Raw genomic sequence first — 18564 nt, 5'->3', positions numbered from 1 at the left:
CAAGCATCAGTACATCACTGACACTTCTAAATGACAATCCACTCATATTCCATTTCCACTAATATTCTCATCCTATCTCACACTTCTGGTCCCTGGGATCCTGAATCGTCTGGAATAGCTCAACAATAAAACTTACCATACATGTCATAATTCCCTAAGAGAATGTAAATTTCATGGCAAGAACCATGTCTTAAACACCAAATCCTTCTGACATAAAAGCATATGGCACTAAACCCATTCACAAGGCAGGACTACCAATCAGGGAATGAGGCAGAGCAGTTATCACTAAGTTGGTAGATAACAAGGGAGGAAAAGTTAGTATGGGGGCTGGAGAGACGCTGCTCTTGAAGAGGACCCAGGCTTAATTCCCAGCACTCAAACAGTGGCTCACAACCACCCATAACCCCAGCTCCAGGACATCCAACAGGTACATTTGTGGCATGCATGCAGGCAGGCAAAACATTCCTACACATAAAGTAGAAAAAGTAAATCTTAAAAAAGCAAAAGCATCTATTCTACTGAACTAGAATGGTTCAAAGGAATAGCATGTGGCCTGAACCAGCAAAGCTCAGGAATACTCATATTTACAGCATGATAACAACTTTTCTCTGACATTAATGAGCAGAGCATCTGGTAGTAAGAAAAATGTAATACAAAATGGAGAAGATAGCACAGAGTCAAATGGCTTCGAAATCATAGCAATTACCAGCTTTCAAGAAGTGCATGAAGATAGGATTCCAGGAAAATAAAATAAGTATATGTGCCTTAGATAATATGGTCAACACTGGCATAAAGGAGCAAAGTGTATTGGTGGGAAAACATAAATTGTGATCTGAGAATAAAATTTCACAGCTTCAAATTTTTTAAATGGTTAAATGGATCAACAAGTCCAAACCACACTCCAAAGTCATGTGGCAATAGAGGGCTTAATAACAAGAAAGAATCAGCTCTGAAACTTGGCTGCTAGGACAGAGCACTCTGCTCTACTAGCTTTAGCACTCCAAGGGACACCTGCAGAGCCTATTTTTTAGTGTAACAGCATATATTTTAGTAGCTACTGTCTAGGAGGGAGACAGCTGACAAGGGGCCAGGCCAGCAGGATGACTAGAGGTGGGACACCACCGGCAAAGAGCACAGCTCTGAACACACCGAACACACTGGAGACATGATTCAGATGAAAGGTAGGAGGAAAAGAACCAAAATATGGAAGCCTCTCCCAAAGTTAGCAGAGTTAGGTAGGAATATTTTGTGAGAAAAAGTTCCAACCCAACTTTTATTTATTTATTTTTATTTTTTTAAATACAGGGTCTATGTAGCTCTTAGCTGGCCTGGGATTCACTGTATTAACCATGATGGCCTTGAACTCAGAGAAGCCTCTGCCTGCCAAGTGATGGGATTAAGGGTGGCTGAGTACAACTTTAGAGACACTGTACAATTCATTTACAAAACACCTAGAACTCCCTCCAAATGTCCCACTGGAAGGAGTCCCCAAAGTCAGCAACTGAAGTGCTATAGGCCAAGGACCACTAACTGGGTGTGCTAGTTATTATACACTCATAGGACCCTCAAAGCCCATAACAGTTTGCACCATCACCATTTGAACAAAGAAACTGCGGCTCTCACATTTACAAAAATCAAGTGGGAAGAAGGCATCTTGAACTTGATCTGAAACACTCAGGGCCCTGTCTTGGCTTCCCACTGTGCCTCTCTTCTTGGATTTGTATTGCATTTCTTCCAGCTCACACAACAAGCCAAACCACAATGTCAGGAAATTCAATTAGTCATTTACCAGATGCTGGTTGACTCGCTGTAGCCCACTACAGCATGGCAGCCTAAGGCTTTAGCATGTGACTTTATCTCTTGTCTGATTTCTGCCCACCATGCATCTCGAGTTTCTGGTTCATCTGAAAAATAAAGTTTAAGTCAATTGACTACTCAACAGCCCATTATACATTAACAGGAAACGTCTGCAGTACGCCTGACTCTGGAGATGAAGTGCTGCCCCACACTTTACACTTCCCATTTTCTTAAAGTGCTGATTTCATACAAGAATTGATTCAGCTCTGAAACTCGGTTGCTAGGACAGAGCACTACTGCTCTACTAGCTTTAGCACTTTAGACACCTGCAAGGCATGTATTTTAGTTTAACAGCAAATATTTTAGTAGCTATAACTTAAAAGGGAGACCTCAACTTTCAGATTCCAATTTTGTTTGTTTGCCTGATTTGGAGGACAGGATCTCAGATAGCTCAGTCTGGACTCACCCATTATGTAGCTGAGGATGACTCTGACCTGATCCTTCTGCCTCCAATTCTGAATGTGAGGGTCACAGGCATGTGTCCCCACATTCTGCTCAGATTCTAAACTGAGAGGACATGCTGAGTCTCATCTCACTGAGCAAATACCTTATGTGTCTTGTGCACAGTTTGATTTAAATTCTGATTTCGTACTCTGTCACCTATAATCCACAACATTTAAGTTTTAAGTTCCCTCCAAGGTAAAGATTCATCAATATTTATAAGTGGTATCAAAAAACTTTTTTGCCATTCTTTTATAAAGATGTAAGTCCTAGGGCAGAGTAACAGGGTATAAAAGGACTAGCCAATCTAAAAAGAAAAAAAAAAATGGGAGGGACAGAAAAACATCAACAAAAAAAATACATTTAAAGGATTAACACGAATTATTCAGCTAATATAGAAGGGCAAATTTCAAACATACAATTATAAATCCATACATGGCTTATAATTTCAAAAAGCAGCTTATGGGCATGGTAACCAATGCCTACATTCTGGCTACTTGGAAAGCTTGGCCCAAGAGTATAACCTAGCCTGGTCAACAAACTGGTTTCCGTCTCAACCATAACAAAAACTGTTCAGGGATTAGATGAACTAACTGGTACAACAAGCACGTAGAGGCACTGGGCTCATCTCTGTGGAGAAAATAATAATGTGCAGAACTGCAGAACTGTATCATGTCATGGAGAACTCTAACACCCATGTAACGGGCAATAGGAATGGCGTGGCCATACACTTCTTAATCAGCTGCACATTTAGCCAGTGAGCAACCACAAGCAAGACTAACTTTTCATGAGCAAAGGTGTTAAAACCAAGATTGGTCTGTTTCTTGCTTCTTTTTGTGGTTCGAGAGGCCTCCGAAAGCTTCCTCTGGAGATGGTGCTAAGCTCTTACTGTACATCTTCCGCATAAAAGGAGCCACTAGTACAGAACACCAAGCACATACCAATTTCTATTTTTACACAGCAGTTACATCAAATCCTCAGCACAGTTTTTCAAAATAAATGAAGTAGAAGTATACTCACTAGTAAAGCAGTGAAGAGAGAAAGGAAAGAAAGGTTAAGAAGCTTGCTAGAGCTCACATTCCTGTGGTGTCTCCTCTGCAAGGAGGAGATGGCAAGAGGAGAAATAAGGAGGTAAATGTCAGCCAGCTCTTGATTGAGTCTGGGGTTTGGGACAGAGCTACCCTAAAAAACTTTCCTTCAGAGGAAAAGAGAGAAGCAGACTTGAGGAAACTGAGGAAAGATGAAAGTACAAGATAAAGTAAACAAAGAGAACAGAAAAAGCTCCATCCCATACTATTAACTAAGAACTACAGAAACATTCAAGTGGCTATTTGCCTCTCCAGCCGGTTCCAAACTTGTTCTCACATTCCTAGCTGAAATGTATACATTAAGAGCACACATACACTTCAGAGCTCATATCATTTCTACTATAAGATACACATGCCATTTTATTATGTTCTTTGTTTGAGATAGGATCTTGCTCTACTGGGGTCAAACTGACTATGTAAATCTGGCTGCTGGAACTTGCAACAATGCTCCTGCTTCAGCCTCCCCTTGCTAGGATTACAAGCGTGAGCCACCACACTGGCTAGACATGCGTGCCTGTATGCCAATTTAAACATCTACAAAGCCTCATCCTTTTCCAAAAGAAAACTATAGCAGAAAACAAACAAGCATTATGATATGTTAAAACAGTTTTCTCATAGTAGACTCACCTTATTTGTACCACAATTAACATGTGGCAGATTCCCTGTTTTTAATAATGGGTTTTATAAGCAACAATCCACAACATCATTTACAAAATAATGAAGAAATGGACGGAGCTACTTATTGCAAGCTTGAAATGTATGTACTTAGAAATGCCCAGCATATTCAAATGGAGAAATGTTAATTCCCTTGAGGTATGTGTAACCACATAGAATACAGCTTACCCACATCACACTTACCTTGGTATAACATAAAACAACAGAGAGTTAAAACAAGCCATGGAAGAGTAAGTGGCTGATTAAACCTTAAAGAGAGCAAGGACGAGAGCGAGCGAGAGCTGACTGAGCGCAAGTGCAGCATTCAGACCCTTCAGGCAAGCTCACAAGCAGCCTTCACTTTGACACAGCCACACGAGTGCATGAGATGCCAGTACTGTACTTAGCAAAGTGCTGACAAGTGTAAAAAGCTAGTTACATGACATGGGCACCAAGGAAGCAAATGGCATGTGTCCACACTCTGGAAAATGTTAAATTTGGTTCTGGCTAAAGCAAAAGCTAAGGAACAAAGGGTTTGCAAAGCAGATTTGGCAGACAGGAGCTAGGAAGTGATGTTTTGGCGCATGCTCGGGTCAAGTGACAGCACAGACTGAAAACTATGGCAGCTCACTGAAATGGTCACAGAAAGGAATGGCCCTAGACTCTAGGTGAGAGCAAGGCAAGCGTACAGGAGGAGCACTTCATCAGTAGTCACCCTGGCAACCATAGCCACTACACTGTAGGCAAGAGCAAGGGATGAAAGCTATTTAACTACAGAAAAATTCACACTAATCCATTTATTTAGGATTAAGAAAGCTTCTATTTATCTTCAATGCCTACACTACAATTGTGCCAAAGGTGAGCCAGACTCAGACAGCACTTGTAATTAGTATGATCTTATTATCAATAAAAAAATCAGCTTTTCCACATCAGTTAATCCCTATGACAGACTCTTTTAAGATTTAAAAACTGCTAGTTAAATTTTAATAGGAAACACAATACTGAACCTATTTATTTTTTCCCCATACCAAAGCATAAATTTGAAGTTCTACCATACTTTCATAAAAAGCAAAACAGGGTTTGGCTTTAAGATGTATGGCAATTACCCATGTGGTACATGGGTGCCATTAGTCATTTTAGGAAAATACAGCTGAGATGTGAACTCATTTAACAAGCATTCCAAAGGTAGTAAAAAAAATGATTTCCATCTACAAAATTTATTCTAATTAAAAACATTTGGGGAAAAGTAAATCGTCATTATTATGCAAATTACATGTCATACTGTTTTAAAGCTTTTTTCTAGGGGGTCCAACTTTTTCTAGGTTATACGAATCACTGAAGCTCTCCTTTTAGGAGCTGACGTGCACTGAGCTCTATACTCAGCACTGGTCCATAGGAATTTACCACTGTGGCTGGCAGTAGAATCCACTCTCTACTGGTGCTTTCCTAGAGCATGGTCACAGCTTGATATCTTGCCATCTTTTTGTTTCAGAAGTGTGGGTGAAACTACTAAAGATTTCTTAAAGGCTAATATGTATCCCAGGAGGTAAGACATGATCGACTCAACACAAATGCCTTTACTAAACTCAACTCCTTAGTGACTTTAGGCAATTATATGCTTGTAACGAAGACATACCTGCCTACCCAAAGTGTTGAAAATCTGTTCTGTTTGTAGTTACTCAACATAATTTTTTTGGTTTTTGCTGAAATGGAGTTCAACATGTAGCCCAAACTAGCCTCAGATTCACAGTTCTCTTGATTCTGCTTCAAGGGTGCCATGATTACAAGTATGAGCCATCACATCCTGCTCAACCTAACTTAAAAATGAACAAGAGGAGATAAAGGCTGGACAAGAAAAGGCTTTGAATATGATAATCTAGCTGCTGAGGGACACAGGAAAGGTTCATTTCCAAACACTGGAAAGTGACCTCCTCTGGAGTAAGGCAAGATTTAATGGTTTGCCTTTCTCCAAGAGAAACTGAAGATTTCAGGTTCAATGGAGTACACAGTCTCAAACTGGGTGGGACTTAGAGCCAGACTGCGAAAAAGATCCTCACTGTACTAGAAGTAATATGGAGAAACAGAGAGGACACTGAAGGCTAGATGTTACAAGGTAGCTAGCTTATTGGAATGCTGCTACTTTCTAAAGCAGACATCTAATCCACTCTGCCTGAAATCTCATTGTGTATGCATCATGTAACTAGACACTGCTTATCCACATCACAGGTGCATACAGCAAGCATACCATACATGCTACTGCTATGACTTATTGGCCTCATCACTTCCTGAAAACTGACCTCAGCTAAGAATCAAAAGCTGTCTCCATCTACCTTGATTCTCACCTGAGCAGCAACATCTCCCAGGAAAAAACAGCTGAGACCCTCAGCAGACTTCTCACTCCCAGGGAGCCTGCCTTCTATGACTAACAGGATGCCCACCTTGGCTTAATGGTGTCCCTGGTGCCAGTACAGTGCTCAACATGTGAGCATGCCAAAAACATCCACTAAGCGCTTAAGATTTGCTAAAACAAAATAAAACAAACAAAAAAGAATGAATAATTCATATGTTATTTCCTCACTGATCAGCTGAGTCACATTTTCTTGTTTTGGTTTTGTTTTGAGTAGGTCTCTCTACATAGCCCTGGCTGTCCTGGAACTCACTATATAGGACAGGCTGGCCTCAAATTCAGAGATTCACCTGCCTCTGCCTCCCAAGTGCTGGGATTAAAAGTGTGTATGGCCACCACCCAACTATTTACATTTCCTTTTGTAAAGTAAGAAACTTACTTTTCAAGGTTTTAACTGAACTTTTGCTTCCAAAACGAGCTTTCTAAAAACCGTAATTGTGATGAACAAAATGCAGCATTTTCCAATTTCAAACCATTAAAGCTTGCCTTAACATAAGTCTATTATGATTGAAGAAAAAAATGGGTTTATGTCCTAAAATTCAAGATTCATCTAAAAATATTCTTAAAACTTCAAAAAAATTTCTCAAAACTAGCAATTTACTTTTAACTGATTTGTTTTTCCTAATTCTGGACATGACACCAAATCAAAAATCACCCCGTCCACTTAGCTGAGAGCTGATAGGCAGGTGACAGGCCTGCCATGTTCCCTAGCAAGCTCAAGTTCGTCATCCACGGCCAATAGTGTAGGTTCCAGGGCCAGGGCACTTCTGCTCTGATTATGGCTCTGCAGCATTCTGTTGAGGCCTAAGGAAAGTAGTACTAGTTTCATTTTGCTCACCCACGGAATAGGAGTATTCTGCTATTGTAAGGCATTCAGGTGTGTTCTGGCATGGAGTAAGTGCTCCAGCCTTTCTAGCCTGTCCTCAGGTCTGTGGAAGGCAGTGTCTGCCAGAAGACCCAAGGCATGTTGTCACTATCTCATCCCTGTGACCTTCCTGCAGCCCTGGGCCAAACGAAGGGCTATAACACCTCAGCCCTTTTCTCAAATTCTGTCCGCAGAAAAGAAAAGCAAGGACCCGAAAGGTGACATCACAATTATTCTCAGATTCATGAGAAGGGCTCACTTCTTCTTAGTGTATAAAAATGTCCAATCGCTGTGGTTAGCATGGGACCAGATGGCGAAGACAAAAACAAAGGGCAAGAGGGCTCGGCCTCAGGACCTTTTGTGGTCTATGAAGTAACTATCGGACCATCAGAGGCTCACGGGCTCAGACTGAGGTTTAGAACAGCACAGAGTACGCATTCATATGGGGTTACTGAAGGAACTAGAAACCTGTGAAAATCTAAGCTTAAATTAAGAATCAGCACAGCCCCCATGCCTGCTTCCACACCGTATGCCATACAGCATGGTAACACCACATTTTTCTATCATCTAAGAACACAGGTTTCAAGAAAACAGGGTGACTGGCAATCTTTGTCCTCTAGTGCCTAGCAAATTGTAAAGCACAAAATAAATTCCAATTTAGTCATGTTTCACTCAGTGACGTGTGTTCTGAGAAATGCCACATTAGCCAGTGTTCACCACTGTGAGACCACCATGCCATGCAATGACACACGTAAGGCAGCCAATCCCAAGGCAGTATGTTCTGATGGAAAAACGACCAGAAAGTTGCGTATTATCCATTATGCAGCACAAAACTGTAAACGCTGTGTGGCATATTTTTCATTCAGTATTATTTCTGAAATACCAAAATCTGGTAACTAACAAGTGTTTCTCATTCAGAATTTTTTTTTCTTGCCCTTGGATGACAATTATCAAACTGACTGAGGCCTCACATTATTCACGGTTGTCAAAGAACTCAAGAAATAAAGCATGAGCAATTTTAGAAAATATTATTATCAACAATTACTTTTTTAATAAGGGTTAATTTTTGTTTGTTTTGTTTTTTACTTTTGTGCATGAGTGTTTGCCGGTATTTATAGCTACACCATGTGCATGTGGCACCCATGAAGGCCAGAAGAGGGCACTGGATCTCCTGGAATCAGAGTTGAAGCCAGCTCTGAGCTGCCTGCCATGTGGGTGCTGCGGAAGAGCAGCCAGTGCTCCTAACTACTAACTCACCCCTTCAGTCCCAAGTGTGGTCAGTTTCTGACATTTTGGTATCATGGTACAACAGTGGCAAAATACTTCCAAATACAGAGGATATATGAAAATTATTTGAAAATATTTACTAAACATGCCATATTTTCTTCAGAATTATCGTTTTTGTTTTTTTTTTTTCCCCCTAAACTAGTATCAAGACCAACCTTATTTCAGTCACAGGATGGCACTATGAACACATTAAACTGAAAATGTCTTTATACTCTTTATGTTAACTTCTTTGGTTCATTCTTCTGAAAACAGTCTCAATTCAGAGCTGAGCTTGACCCTGGAACCACTTATACAGCCCAGCTGCCATCAAATCTCACTCCTCCTCCCAGCCCTCCTGCATACAGCTCTGTATCCACTTCTCTTTTATACACTTCCCATTTGACAATATTTTGAGTGATGGCAAGATATTCTGCTTCCTCAACCATGTCTGTCCTGGCCGAACGGCTACTCTGCTTGCCTGGGACAGTACCCTTATGTCTGGGAGATTTACTTCCGCCCTTTCCTTTTATAAACCTTTTCTGCCATCTGGCCAGCAACTATAATACCCGAAATGATCTAGCTAACCTTCATGTCCTTAAGTTGTTAGTGATCAATCATTTTTATGCACAACCTATTTTTCTAATTGCACCAAGCTAACTATGTACTGGAATATACTCTTACTTAAAAAAATAAATCTAATAGAGTATATTTCATTTCTAACTAAAAAATAATAATAATAATCATTCTCATTTTGATGAATGTCAGCATAATAGTAAAAACCCTGTCTAGAAAAACAAGAGGCAACTTCCTTAACGAGCCGGGAAATAAGCTCATTCTATATTTGCACAAGCTGACAAAGCCAGATCATGTGACCTGCCTCACCATAGAACAGTCCCTGTACATCAGGACGTTTATCTTTGACTCCTGCATACAAAGAATACTGAAAAGAAGGCATTACCTAAACTGCTGAGCTCTTTGGTACTTTTGCTTCGCTGTAAGATACACTGACACAAGGCACTGAAATATCCTTAAATATCAGCTTTAGTGTTTAATTAAAACAGTTCCCAAAATTTAATTTCAAAAATAATTTTAGGTATTTATATTAGTAAGAATATGCTTTTATCAAAAACTAATTGGCATTACTAAAACACATCATCAGCTGTAAAGTTTTCTTGGTTTGTTTCTTTTTAATGGCTACATACTATCTTCAAATTACTTATATAGAAGAATTGGAATCTCATGTGGAAAGAGGAAAGCTTATACATATTGTTAACCTCCCTGAAGAGCTGCCTTGCTATAAAATTTTGAAACATTTCTAGCATTAGAAATAAAAATGCTAGGAGTCACATTTCCTAGTAATTTATAAAACAGTAGATATATTCTATTAAATCTGACCACGCAGTTTAAACATGCTTTAAGGTTTGTCAGGCTGGTTGTTTAATGTAGTCAACAATGCTGCTTAATGATAAAGCTAATGCCTGTATCACTTACCAGATATGAAAACACTGGCCAAATGCATAAATAGAATTTAACTGTATTCTGAAAATTAGTCATATAAACAAAGTCATTCATAATTTATGGTATGGTTTTGATTCATTTTAGCTCATACATTTTTATACTTGCATTTCTATGCAAGTTCCAAGTTGTGACATAACTATTACAGAATGCATCCATGTAACTGAATTGATCTATTTAATCTAGAATGTCTCTAAAACCTCACTGAGCTGCCATAATTTCTGTCAGGATATGTAATACTGAATGACCATTAAAATACCTGAATTGAAACTATTCCAGTCTAGCAGTTTGTAAGATCTTGTGTTACCCATAATTCCGACAAAGGCTGAGTTCAAAACAGCAAATTAGTTGATCAGTTTTAGGTGCGGAATAGTAGGAATAAAACAAACAAACAAACAAACAAAAAAACTACAAACAAGAACACAATTGACAACAGCATCTGACAGGAACTGGAAGACATAGATAGCAGAGTTAATAAGAAAGAGACAGAAAGGCAGGAGAAGCAAGCTACAGTGACCTAGCATTAACTCCTCCAGTCATTTGAACACTTCTATGTTCGAAACCACTCCTGTCTTTTCCTGCTCGTGCTTTTATTTGTCTGGTATTTAACAAAGGAAGAAGTTCTAAGAACTCTGAAGTAATTCACCAACAGTTAGAACTAGTGGCAATAGTTTTAAAATAAAATAAGAATGTCTCTAAAATTAAAATGTTTTGTATTCACTAGTCAAAAAAAAAAAAAAAAAAGCTGCAAGAAAACACATTACACATGGATTTTGACCAATCCTGAAGTCTCTCAGCACAGTAACAGTGCTGAGTCCTTTGCTGATAGGACTAATCCAGGTTTTCACGTAGTGTTAACATCAGCTTTTCTCAACAAATGTATCTTTTTTTTTTCCATTAAAATTACTCAAGGGGCTTGAAGAAGCTGTTAAGTAAACATTCTATTTTAGCATATAATATATATACATAAAAGAATCCAAAGAGCACTTATTTAAATCAAAATAAGATATGGAATCCATGGAACCCACACTTGATAAGTATTTGACTGAAAACAAGGTAAACTAAAAATATAACTACACCATTTCAAAGTATTTACATATAGAAATATCACATGAACTTCTCAGAATAAACCACTAAAAATAACTGAGGTTTCCTCTGTAGAACAGACGAGAAAACTGCTGAGTTGCTGGTCACAGCACACAATCTCATCCTATGAGGACAGCCTCTCTCCTGGGTTCTCGGCTTTCTTATATGGCTGGAATGAACTGGTGAGTATGATAAACTCTCAAAAAGGTTTTGTAAAACTAAGTAACATATATATATATATATATATATATATATATATATATATATATATATATTTATAATCCATTCAAGGCTAATTTAAATTGCTTTTATTTGTTATCCCAGGCTCTAGAGTTTATAGAACTAATGGAAGGAACAAAATGAAAACAGACATCAATTAAATACATTTCAAAACTATTTCTGACAGTATCAAGTCAGTGTGTGCCATCAAAACATAAGTCACTCATCCATGGAAAGCATCAATCAGTCTTTCCTTAGACTTCTCATAAATGAATTTCCTACAGAAAGCTAGAATCTAGCAGGGTCTGCATGACTTTAATGTAGTACATAAGCAGTCAGACTGTCCTGTAAGTGCCATGCAGAGTACAAATGTCATAAGGAAAGTAAGATCTTAAACTGACCACAAAAATAAGAAACGGGAAATAAACCAAATCAAAATAAAATACAGGCACCAAAATTATGTATTTGTTCATTTTAGAGCTACATAACATGAATAGTGCTGCCTTTCTGAAGTCTCATTTGCAGTCAGAAGAATTCCGTTCTGATTCTCAGGTAAAATCAAATCAAATATAGCTGTAAAGAACAGTAATGCTCTGCTATACTCAAGAACACTATCTGCAATGTTTCCACCCACTAATTTCAAAGCATTCTTTTCTTCTTTTCCTACATGTCACAAAGTTGCAGGAAGTGATGCATTAAAGTCTTCCAAAACATACAACCGTATAGATGCCAATATCTTTTCAGGTTTACTGTGCTTCTGCAAATGTCTGGGAACCTGGGACAAGAGGGATGACTACAAAGGGAGCTACCATTACTGATCATGATGGCTGTAGAGTGAAAAAACTCACCTACGTATTTCTAATCCAGAGCCCTAAGTGCCAGGACTCAGCTGCCTGCCTTCTGCATTATTCCAGCGCTGTGCTTTAAAGACATGAGCTACTGTTCCTTCTTGTTCGTCCATATGAGCAAGTGAAAACCATTAACAATATAAGCTAATGCCATGAAGGCCAACAGTTAAAATCCCTTATCCCCCTAAACCAATATAACAGCTAACTCAAACATTAATTAATAATCCCCTCAAAATGATACCTCCGTCAAAAATAAATCAAAATGTGTTCATCTGTTGAACACTAAAAATAACTAAAGTTTACTTTAGTTTACCTTTAACTGTGATTACTGAAAACATTTCAAAGTAACTCATGCCCGGTTATAATCTCTTTCCATCTCTCCTTTCAGGTTAAATTTGCTTTCAATATTCACAACAATCAATCTTCACAACCACACCTTAAATAAAGGCAGTAAAATCAAACGTTTCAGAAAACATACCAGGGTTGTGGATCCGATCTAAGAGCTTCACAGAGCGTGCACTGACGACACCACCCACGTGCACAAGAAGTCCAGGAGGGAAGGCCGTCAAGGTGAGGAAGGGGAACTCCTGGTGAAGACAAGATACAGGACAAAGATGACCGCATGCACAGTAAAAGACTCTGCTCATGCAGATACTAGCACAGCCAATGCATGGCCTGAAATAAATACACTAGACCTGATTTTTCATTAAAATTTCCCAGACACTCACAGCTCCAACTCTGCTTCCCTACATAAGCAGTGGCATTCAAAATGAAGCTGTCTTTATCTTTTCTGAGTTCCCAGCTAAGATACTTAGAACATAGCTTCTCTCTTCTCAAACACCATTTCCCTGCAAGGCATGGGATTGGACAACCTGGTGACCCACATGCATTTCTCTGTAGAGATGTCTCACACATACAAGTAATACAGGCTACTGGTAAATATTCCCCAGGCCTGCAAGCAACAAGAGACCTAGAGAAAGGGAGTATGGGACATGGAGTTAAAAGGACAGGTAGTATGGGTGGAGGGAGAAAGGGAAAAGTAAACAGCTAGTTAAAGTGAGAGCCAATACTGTGTGGTCAGAAGCAAATGGAAGCACATGTATACCATAAGCAGAAGAAAAAAGTCCATGGTAAGAGTCTAAGAGCAACATAATCTTGCAGGTTCTTCTCTGTGGCTCCCCTCTGCCATAAGGATGACATGAAAAACTCAGAAGAAAAATAAAAAGATAGGGAACTCACGGAAAGAGCACCAGGAGGAGAGGGGAATGTCCATGGTTGCCCAAACACTGGCCTTTTGAAATGGACAAAGTGGATGCAAAGAAAGGGTGCCTGCCAGCTGACCTGCCTGGCTGTGAGATAAAGGTAGCTCTCTTAACCACAAGCCACTTACCAGCAGTCCCAGCTCCTTCCAACAAGACTAGAGCTGGGAAATAGCCCAACAGAGCTCTCAAAGAACTGCCAGTAGTAAGCTCATGCACAGCACTCCCAAGGTATCTCCACAGGGGATGCTCATGCTGGTATAAAGTAGCCACAGATACTAAATACTTGTTATTCTAAACTTCCTCATTACCACATTTTCTAGGCCACAGTGATTAAATAAAACAAAGAAAAGAAAAGAGCTACTGCTAAAAGCAGGCACATATATAAGCAGCAAACAAGCAGCTGGCTGCTCAAAGCATAGACTACAGGACTGCTGAAGCACAGTGCATAAGGTAGATCAACTTGGCAATCACCAGCAGAGGACCAGTCCTGCATCCTCAGAAAGCATAAACATAAAAAGTATACACAATGTGTGAATATAAACACACATTCAAACCTGGCCAGAACTCTGAAGTAACCTTCACCTTAATAAGGGCAAGAGCTGATGAACTGTATAAGAAGAGTAAAAAGCCTATAAAATTGTTTGTATTTGACCTAGACTGAAATATGGAAGGAAATAAATGGCTAAAGGTATATAAGACATTTGTCAATATTTCCCTGAACTTTTTTATTTTAAATTAGACATATATAGGTGACTAACATTATTAACATGTAGTAAGTTAGATCTATTAAATTTTCTAGGCTTTCCCCAAAATTTAGGAACACTTAAATTTTAAGTTCCTTAAAAATATCTAAGCTATATGATGGTCCCAAAGAACAAAATGTACTTATTGTTTACACAACCATCCTTTAAATATTAAGACAAGAACCACTGTAAAAAAAAAAAAAAAATGTAAGCTAAATGGAAAATGAAACTACAAGCCCAGGGGACAGGAACTTAGTATGGAGTCTCCTTAGCTTTGTGCAAGACCCAAAATGTGATCATCTATAGATGAGACGGAGAGAGGAGAGGGGAAGGGAAGTAACGGGAGAGGAGGGAGAAGAACAGAAGACTTGATAAAGGAATTAGCAGGAAAGACTCAAACGAAAGCACTGCAAAGCAGGAAAATAAACAGCAATGGCTGCTGTAAGATGTGAAGGCTTGGTGTGCTGATGAAACCTCTCTTTCAGGACCCCGGTTCATCTAGCTAGCATCAGTGGTATCTGGGTCAAACTCTATTGGCAAAGTGTTCTCCAACTGAAGAAGTCACTGCTGTTACTGACAGTGGGTAAAATGTGGTCATGTCTACATCATGCTGATCCGTGCCACAGCCTATGTTAAGTACTGAGAAGACACTTTCAAATCTGCCCTAACCACAAGACAGGTGCTTTTATAACTCCATGCTTCAGAAAACTGAGGATGGCAGCGCCTTTTATTCCTACACTCCTGAGAAACAAAGCTTATCACTTATATTCGTTCTTATTCTTGTCAAATATAGTTCAGAAGCTATAAAGCTAATTTTATTTACAGTTGTACATTACACCTGTTGAATTTACAGAGCTGCAAAGGACAGTTTCCCCAAGATCAGTCCAAATATACCCTGCTTTCAATGTGTGAATGTTAGCTTAAGATAATAAAAGTTAATTTCTCCAAAATGTCCATTAATGTTTAAAGTATCCTTCCCTATTGCACCCAGATGGATTTTACTTGTTGATGCTTTCATATAAGCCAAAAGCATGGATTATAAAAATATTATATTTATATTTTTACTGTGTGTTTAAAGAAAGGCAGTTGAAAAAAATCAGTAAAACATAGCAGAAATATTATTTTCAAGAAATTTACATGGGGTTTTTCGGTAAAGATACAAAAGGTTCAATTTTTATATCAAATATTTTCTGTTTTCCCCAGAGAACACAGTATATTTCTAAATAAAAACTCCACAGTTAAAAGCAACTGCTGGGATGCAGAGGATCCAGATTTGGTTCCCAGCACTCACGTCAAACAGCTCAAAACTACCTATAACACCATCTTTAGAGAACCCAGTGCCTTCTACTAGTCTCCACATGTACACAAACACATATGAGCAAACACATACAAACACATCATGAAAAATAAAAGTACATCTTAGATAACAAACTAGCACCATACTAGATCGCTGCAATGGTTTGTTTTACAATTTTACTCCACTTCTAAGGAGAACTTAATTCACTATGGATTTGCTTTTATCCATGTATCCTCAAAATATGTTCCTCAGAAATAAGTATATTACTATGTTCACTAGGCTCTCTCCTTTACTTTTTGTCTCATTTCCTTCTTTTTCCTTTTCCCCATGTAGTCCAGGCTGATCTTGAACTTAAAGTCCACCAGCCTCAGCTTCCAGGTGCTGGTACTGCAGATATGTGCCTCAGCACTCAGCTCCAGCTTTCTTAACTAAGAAAAAATACACAACTAAAAGCTGAAGTGAATACTTTTTAAATCAAGTATTTTTTTATTATAAGTAGATCCTCGCACAGATGTGCTCATGCACACCTGCACAGAACTGTCTTTTTTTCTAAATGAAGGTGGCATTAACAGCAGCCAGAGGCGACTGGAAAGGTAAAAGACACTGCTGTTTTGCTGCTGCTTCTGAACAGGGGAGACTGGAGGATCTACTACAGCATGAAGAGTTGTATAGACGCAAGACCTGACAGCTACACATTAGGTTTTACATAATTACACATGAAAGCTGTTTGCTTGTAATCTGATGAAGACCATCTAGTAAAATATATCTAATGTGTTGACATGTCCAAGATTTGTAAATGTTTAAAAGCACATTAGCGGCCAGCAAGAGGGCATAGCAGGTGTAGCACATACTGTCCAGCCTGACACCCTGAGTTCAACTGACCTGCACGGTAGGAGTAAAGTCACTTCTATGAGGTGACTTTTAATTCTGTGGCCTCCATACGTGCACCACAGAATTTAAGTGCCCACATGCTTGCCTTCCCACACAAAATAAATTTTAAAATGTAACAAAATACAGTTTCCAAAGTAGAGAAGCCCAGTGCATTGGCGGATGCCTATATTCCCAGGAGTTGAGAGGTCACAGTCATTTTTAACTACATAGTACGTCTGAGGCCACCCTCTGCTACATGACATTGTATCTCAGCAACAACAACAGAATCACATTCAGAAATACAAATCTGGTCAAATGTTGTGGCACACGCCTATAACCCCAGCACTTCAGTGGTAGAGGCATGGGCCAGGTTCAGTGGCACACACCTTTAATCCTAGCACTTGGAAGGCAGAGGCAGGCAGATTTCTGTGAGTTCAGGGTCAGCCTGGTCTACATAGTGAATCCTAGGACAGCCATGACTATGTAAACAAGCAAACAAAAAGGCAGAAGCAGGAGGATCAGGAGTTCAAGGTGATCCTTGATTACACAATTAGTTCACAGGCTACATGAGATCCTGTCTTTAAAAAGAAGCAAAAAGAAAAAGCCCTGTATGTTCTCACTCATTTGACATTCCTAGCCTCAAATCATCAGATGCACTGATGTGAATATACAACACAGAGTAACCACAGAGACCAAGAAAGTATAAAGGGACCATGGGTGCAGGAAGGTGGTGGCAGGGGAGGGTTGTTAAGAAGTATGAAGTGAGAAACAGAAAACAGGAGTAGACTCCAACTCCAGAAGAACAAACACATGGACAAGCTCCAGAGGTCAAAATACGTGGACAAGGAGAGGAAACACTAAGGCTACCATGAGCTGATAAACCTTCAAGAAATCATTTTATATTTACTTAAAACTACAAGCAATACATATAAGTGCATATATGTGTACACACACATGCACACTCACAAACAGCTTAAAGGAAGATAAGACACTTGGACTAACAATGCCCCTATAACGAGAAACTAACCAAAACCCCAGTACCAGACCCGAGAAACCTTTCAAACACTTGGTCAGGCAGACTAAGTGACTCCTAAGGCAATATACGCTATCAGTATATGCCTTGGTTGTCTCTGAGAGGTCAAGGATTGCCCCTAGAACTAAAGACACCACACACTTAGAACACAAGACTCGGATGATTTGAGCTGCATCTGAAAGCACTTTTTCCCATGATCTAGCCTCCATAGTACCAGAAAATATAATGCAAGGTACCAAGAGAGGGATGAAATGAAATAGTCCTACCCAGCTGCAACACCTATAAACTGTAACAATGAACAGGGTGCAAGATATACTAAAGGCCTCCATGTGACACTCACATGGTTGCGGTAACCAGCAGCTGTCTAAGCGGACTTAAAGGCCACTTAAGAGGAGGGAAGTTAGATTTAAATCAAAGCGTCCTAGCTAGTGAAGTCATGGATATTAGGAAAAAAACTACCGTGACTACATTACTAAACCAGCCCAACCCTAAAACCATATCCTTATACACAGAAGTGCAGCTACCACTCCTCAGCAACGAAGCCTCCCCTTACATCAAACGGAGACCATCACAGAAAACCACAACTGGACACAACATAGGAATCAAAGGATCATGGAGAGCCTGACCCCAAAAGAAACATCTACGTCAGAGCCCCTGCACCTATAACTCAAGAGAATCTCTGCAGAAAGGGGACTGAATGGCTGTAAAGGCCAGAATATCAAAAAGTCTGCTTTGAAACACTCTTAGAAATGGCTGCATAAGCAAGCCAGAACAATGGCAACATCAGTGAACATGCCAACATAGAAGGATAAAATTTCATGATGTCCTACCCTAAAACAAAGAACCACAAGCGACTAAAAAGAATTAGTTTCTCCCAGGGATGAGCCAACTTATTGGATGTCCAAGGCAGAGTAGTCAACCCTGAAATCATATGTATACAAGCAACAAAGACAAACTCAGCAGGTTGTACTTACATATGTTTGCATTCATATATATATATATATATATATATATATATATATATATATATATATGTCTCTATGTAATAATGATTTTTTTTAAAGAGGCTATCAACTTGAGAGTGGGTGGACATGGGAAGAGCTGGGGGGGGGG

General features: G+C 39.3%; 1 protein-coding gene across 1 annotated transcript in view; it reads right to left on the bottom strand.

The window, feature by feature from the left end:
* C2cd5 (C2 calcium dependent domain containing 5) overlaps nucleotides 1–18564 on the bottom strand; it is a 65868-nt gene that overhangs the window by 35152 nt on the left and 12152 nt on the right. Inside the window, exons 4-6 of the mRNA XM_055605620.1 lie at nucleotides 12725–12833; nucleotides 10353–10418; nucleotides 1790–1904 (exon numbers count right to left, since the gene is read on the bottom strand). Of these exons, the coding sequence (XP_055461595.1) occupies nucleotides 1790–1904; nucleotides 10353–10418; nucleotides 12725–12833 (290 nt within the window). The remainder of the gene's footprint in view (nucleotides 1–1789; nucleotides 1905–10352; nucleotides 10419–12724; nucleotides 12834–18564) is intronic.

The sequence above is a fragment of the Psammomys obesus genome, unplaced genomic scaffold (assembly GCF_907164565.1).
Source record: "Psammomys obesus unplaced genomic scaffold, mPsaObe1.curated_primary_1811, whole genome shotgun sequence".
NCBI lineage: Eukaryota > Metazoa > Chordata > Mammalia > Rodentia > Muridae > Psammomys > Psammomys obesus.
Note: the sequence above shows the minus strand (reverse complement) of the source record. Positions and strands in the feature narration are given on the sequence as shown.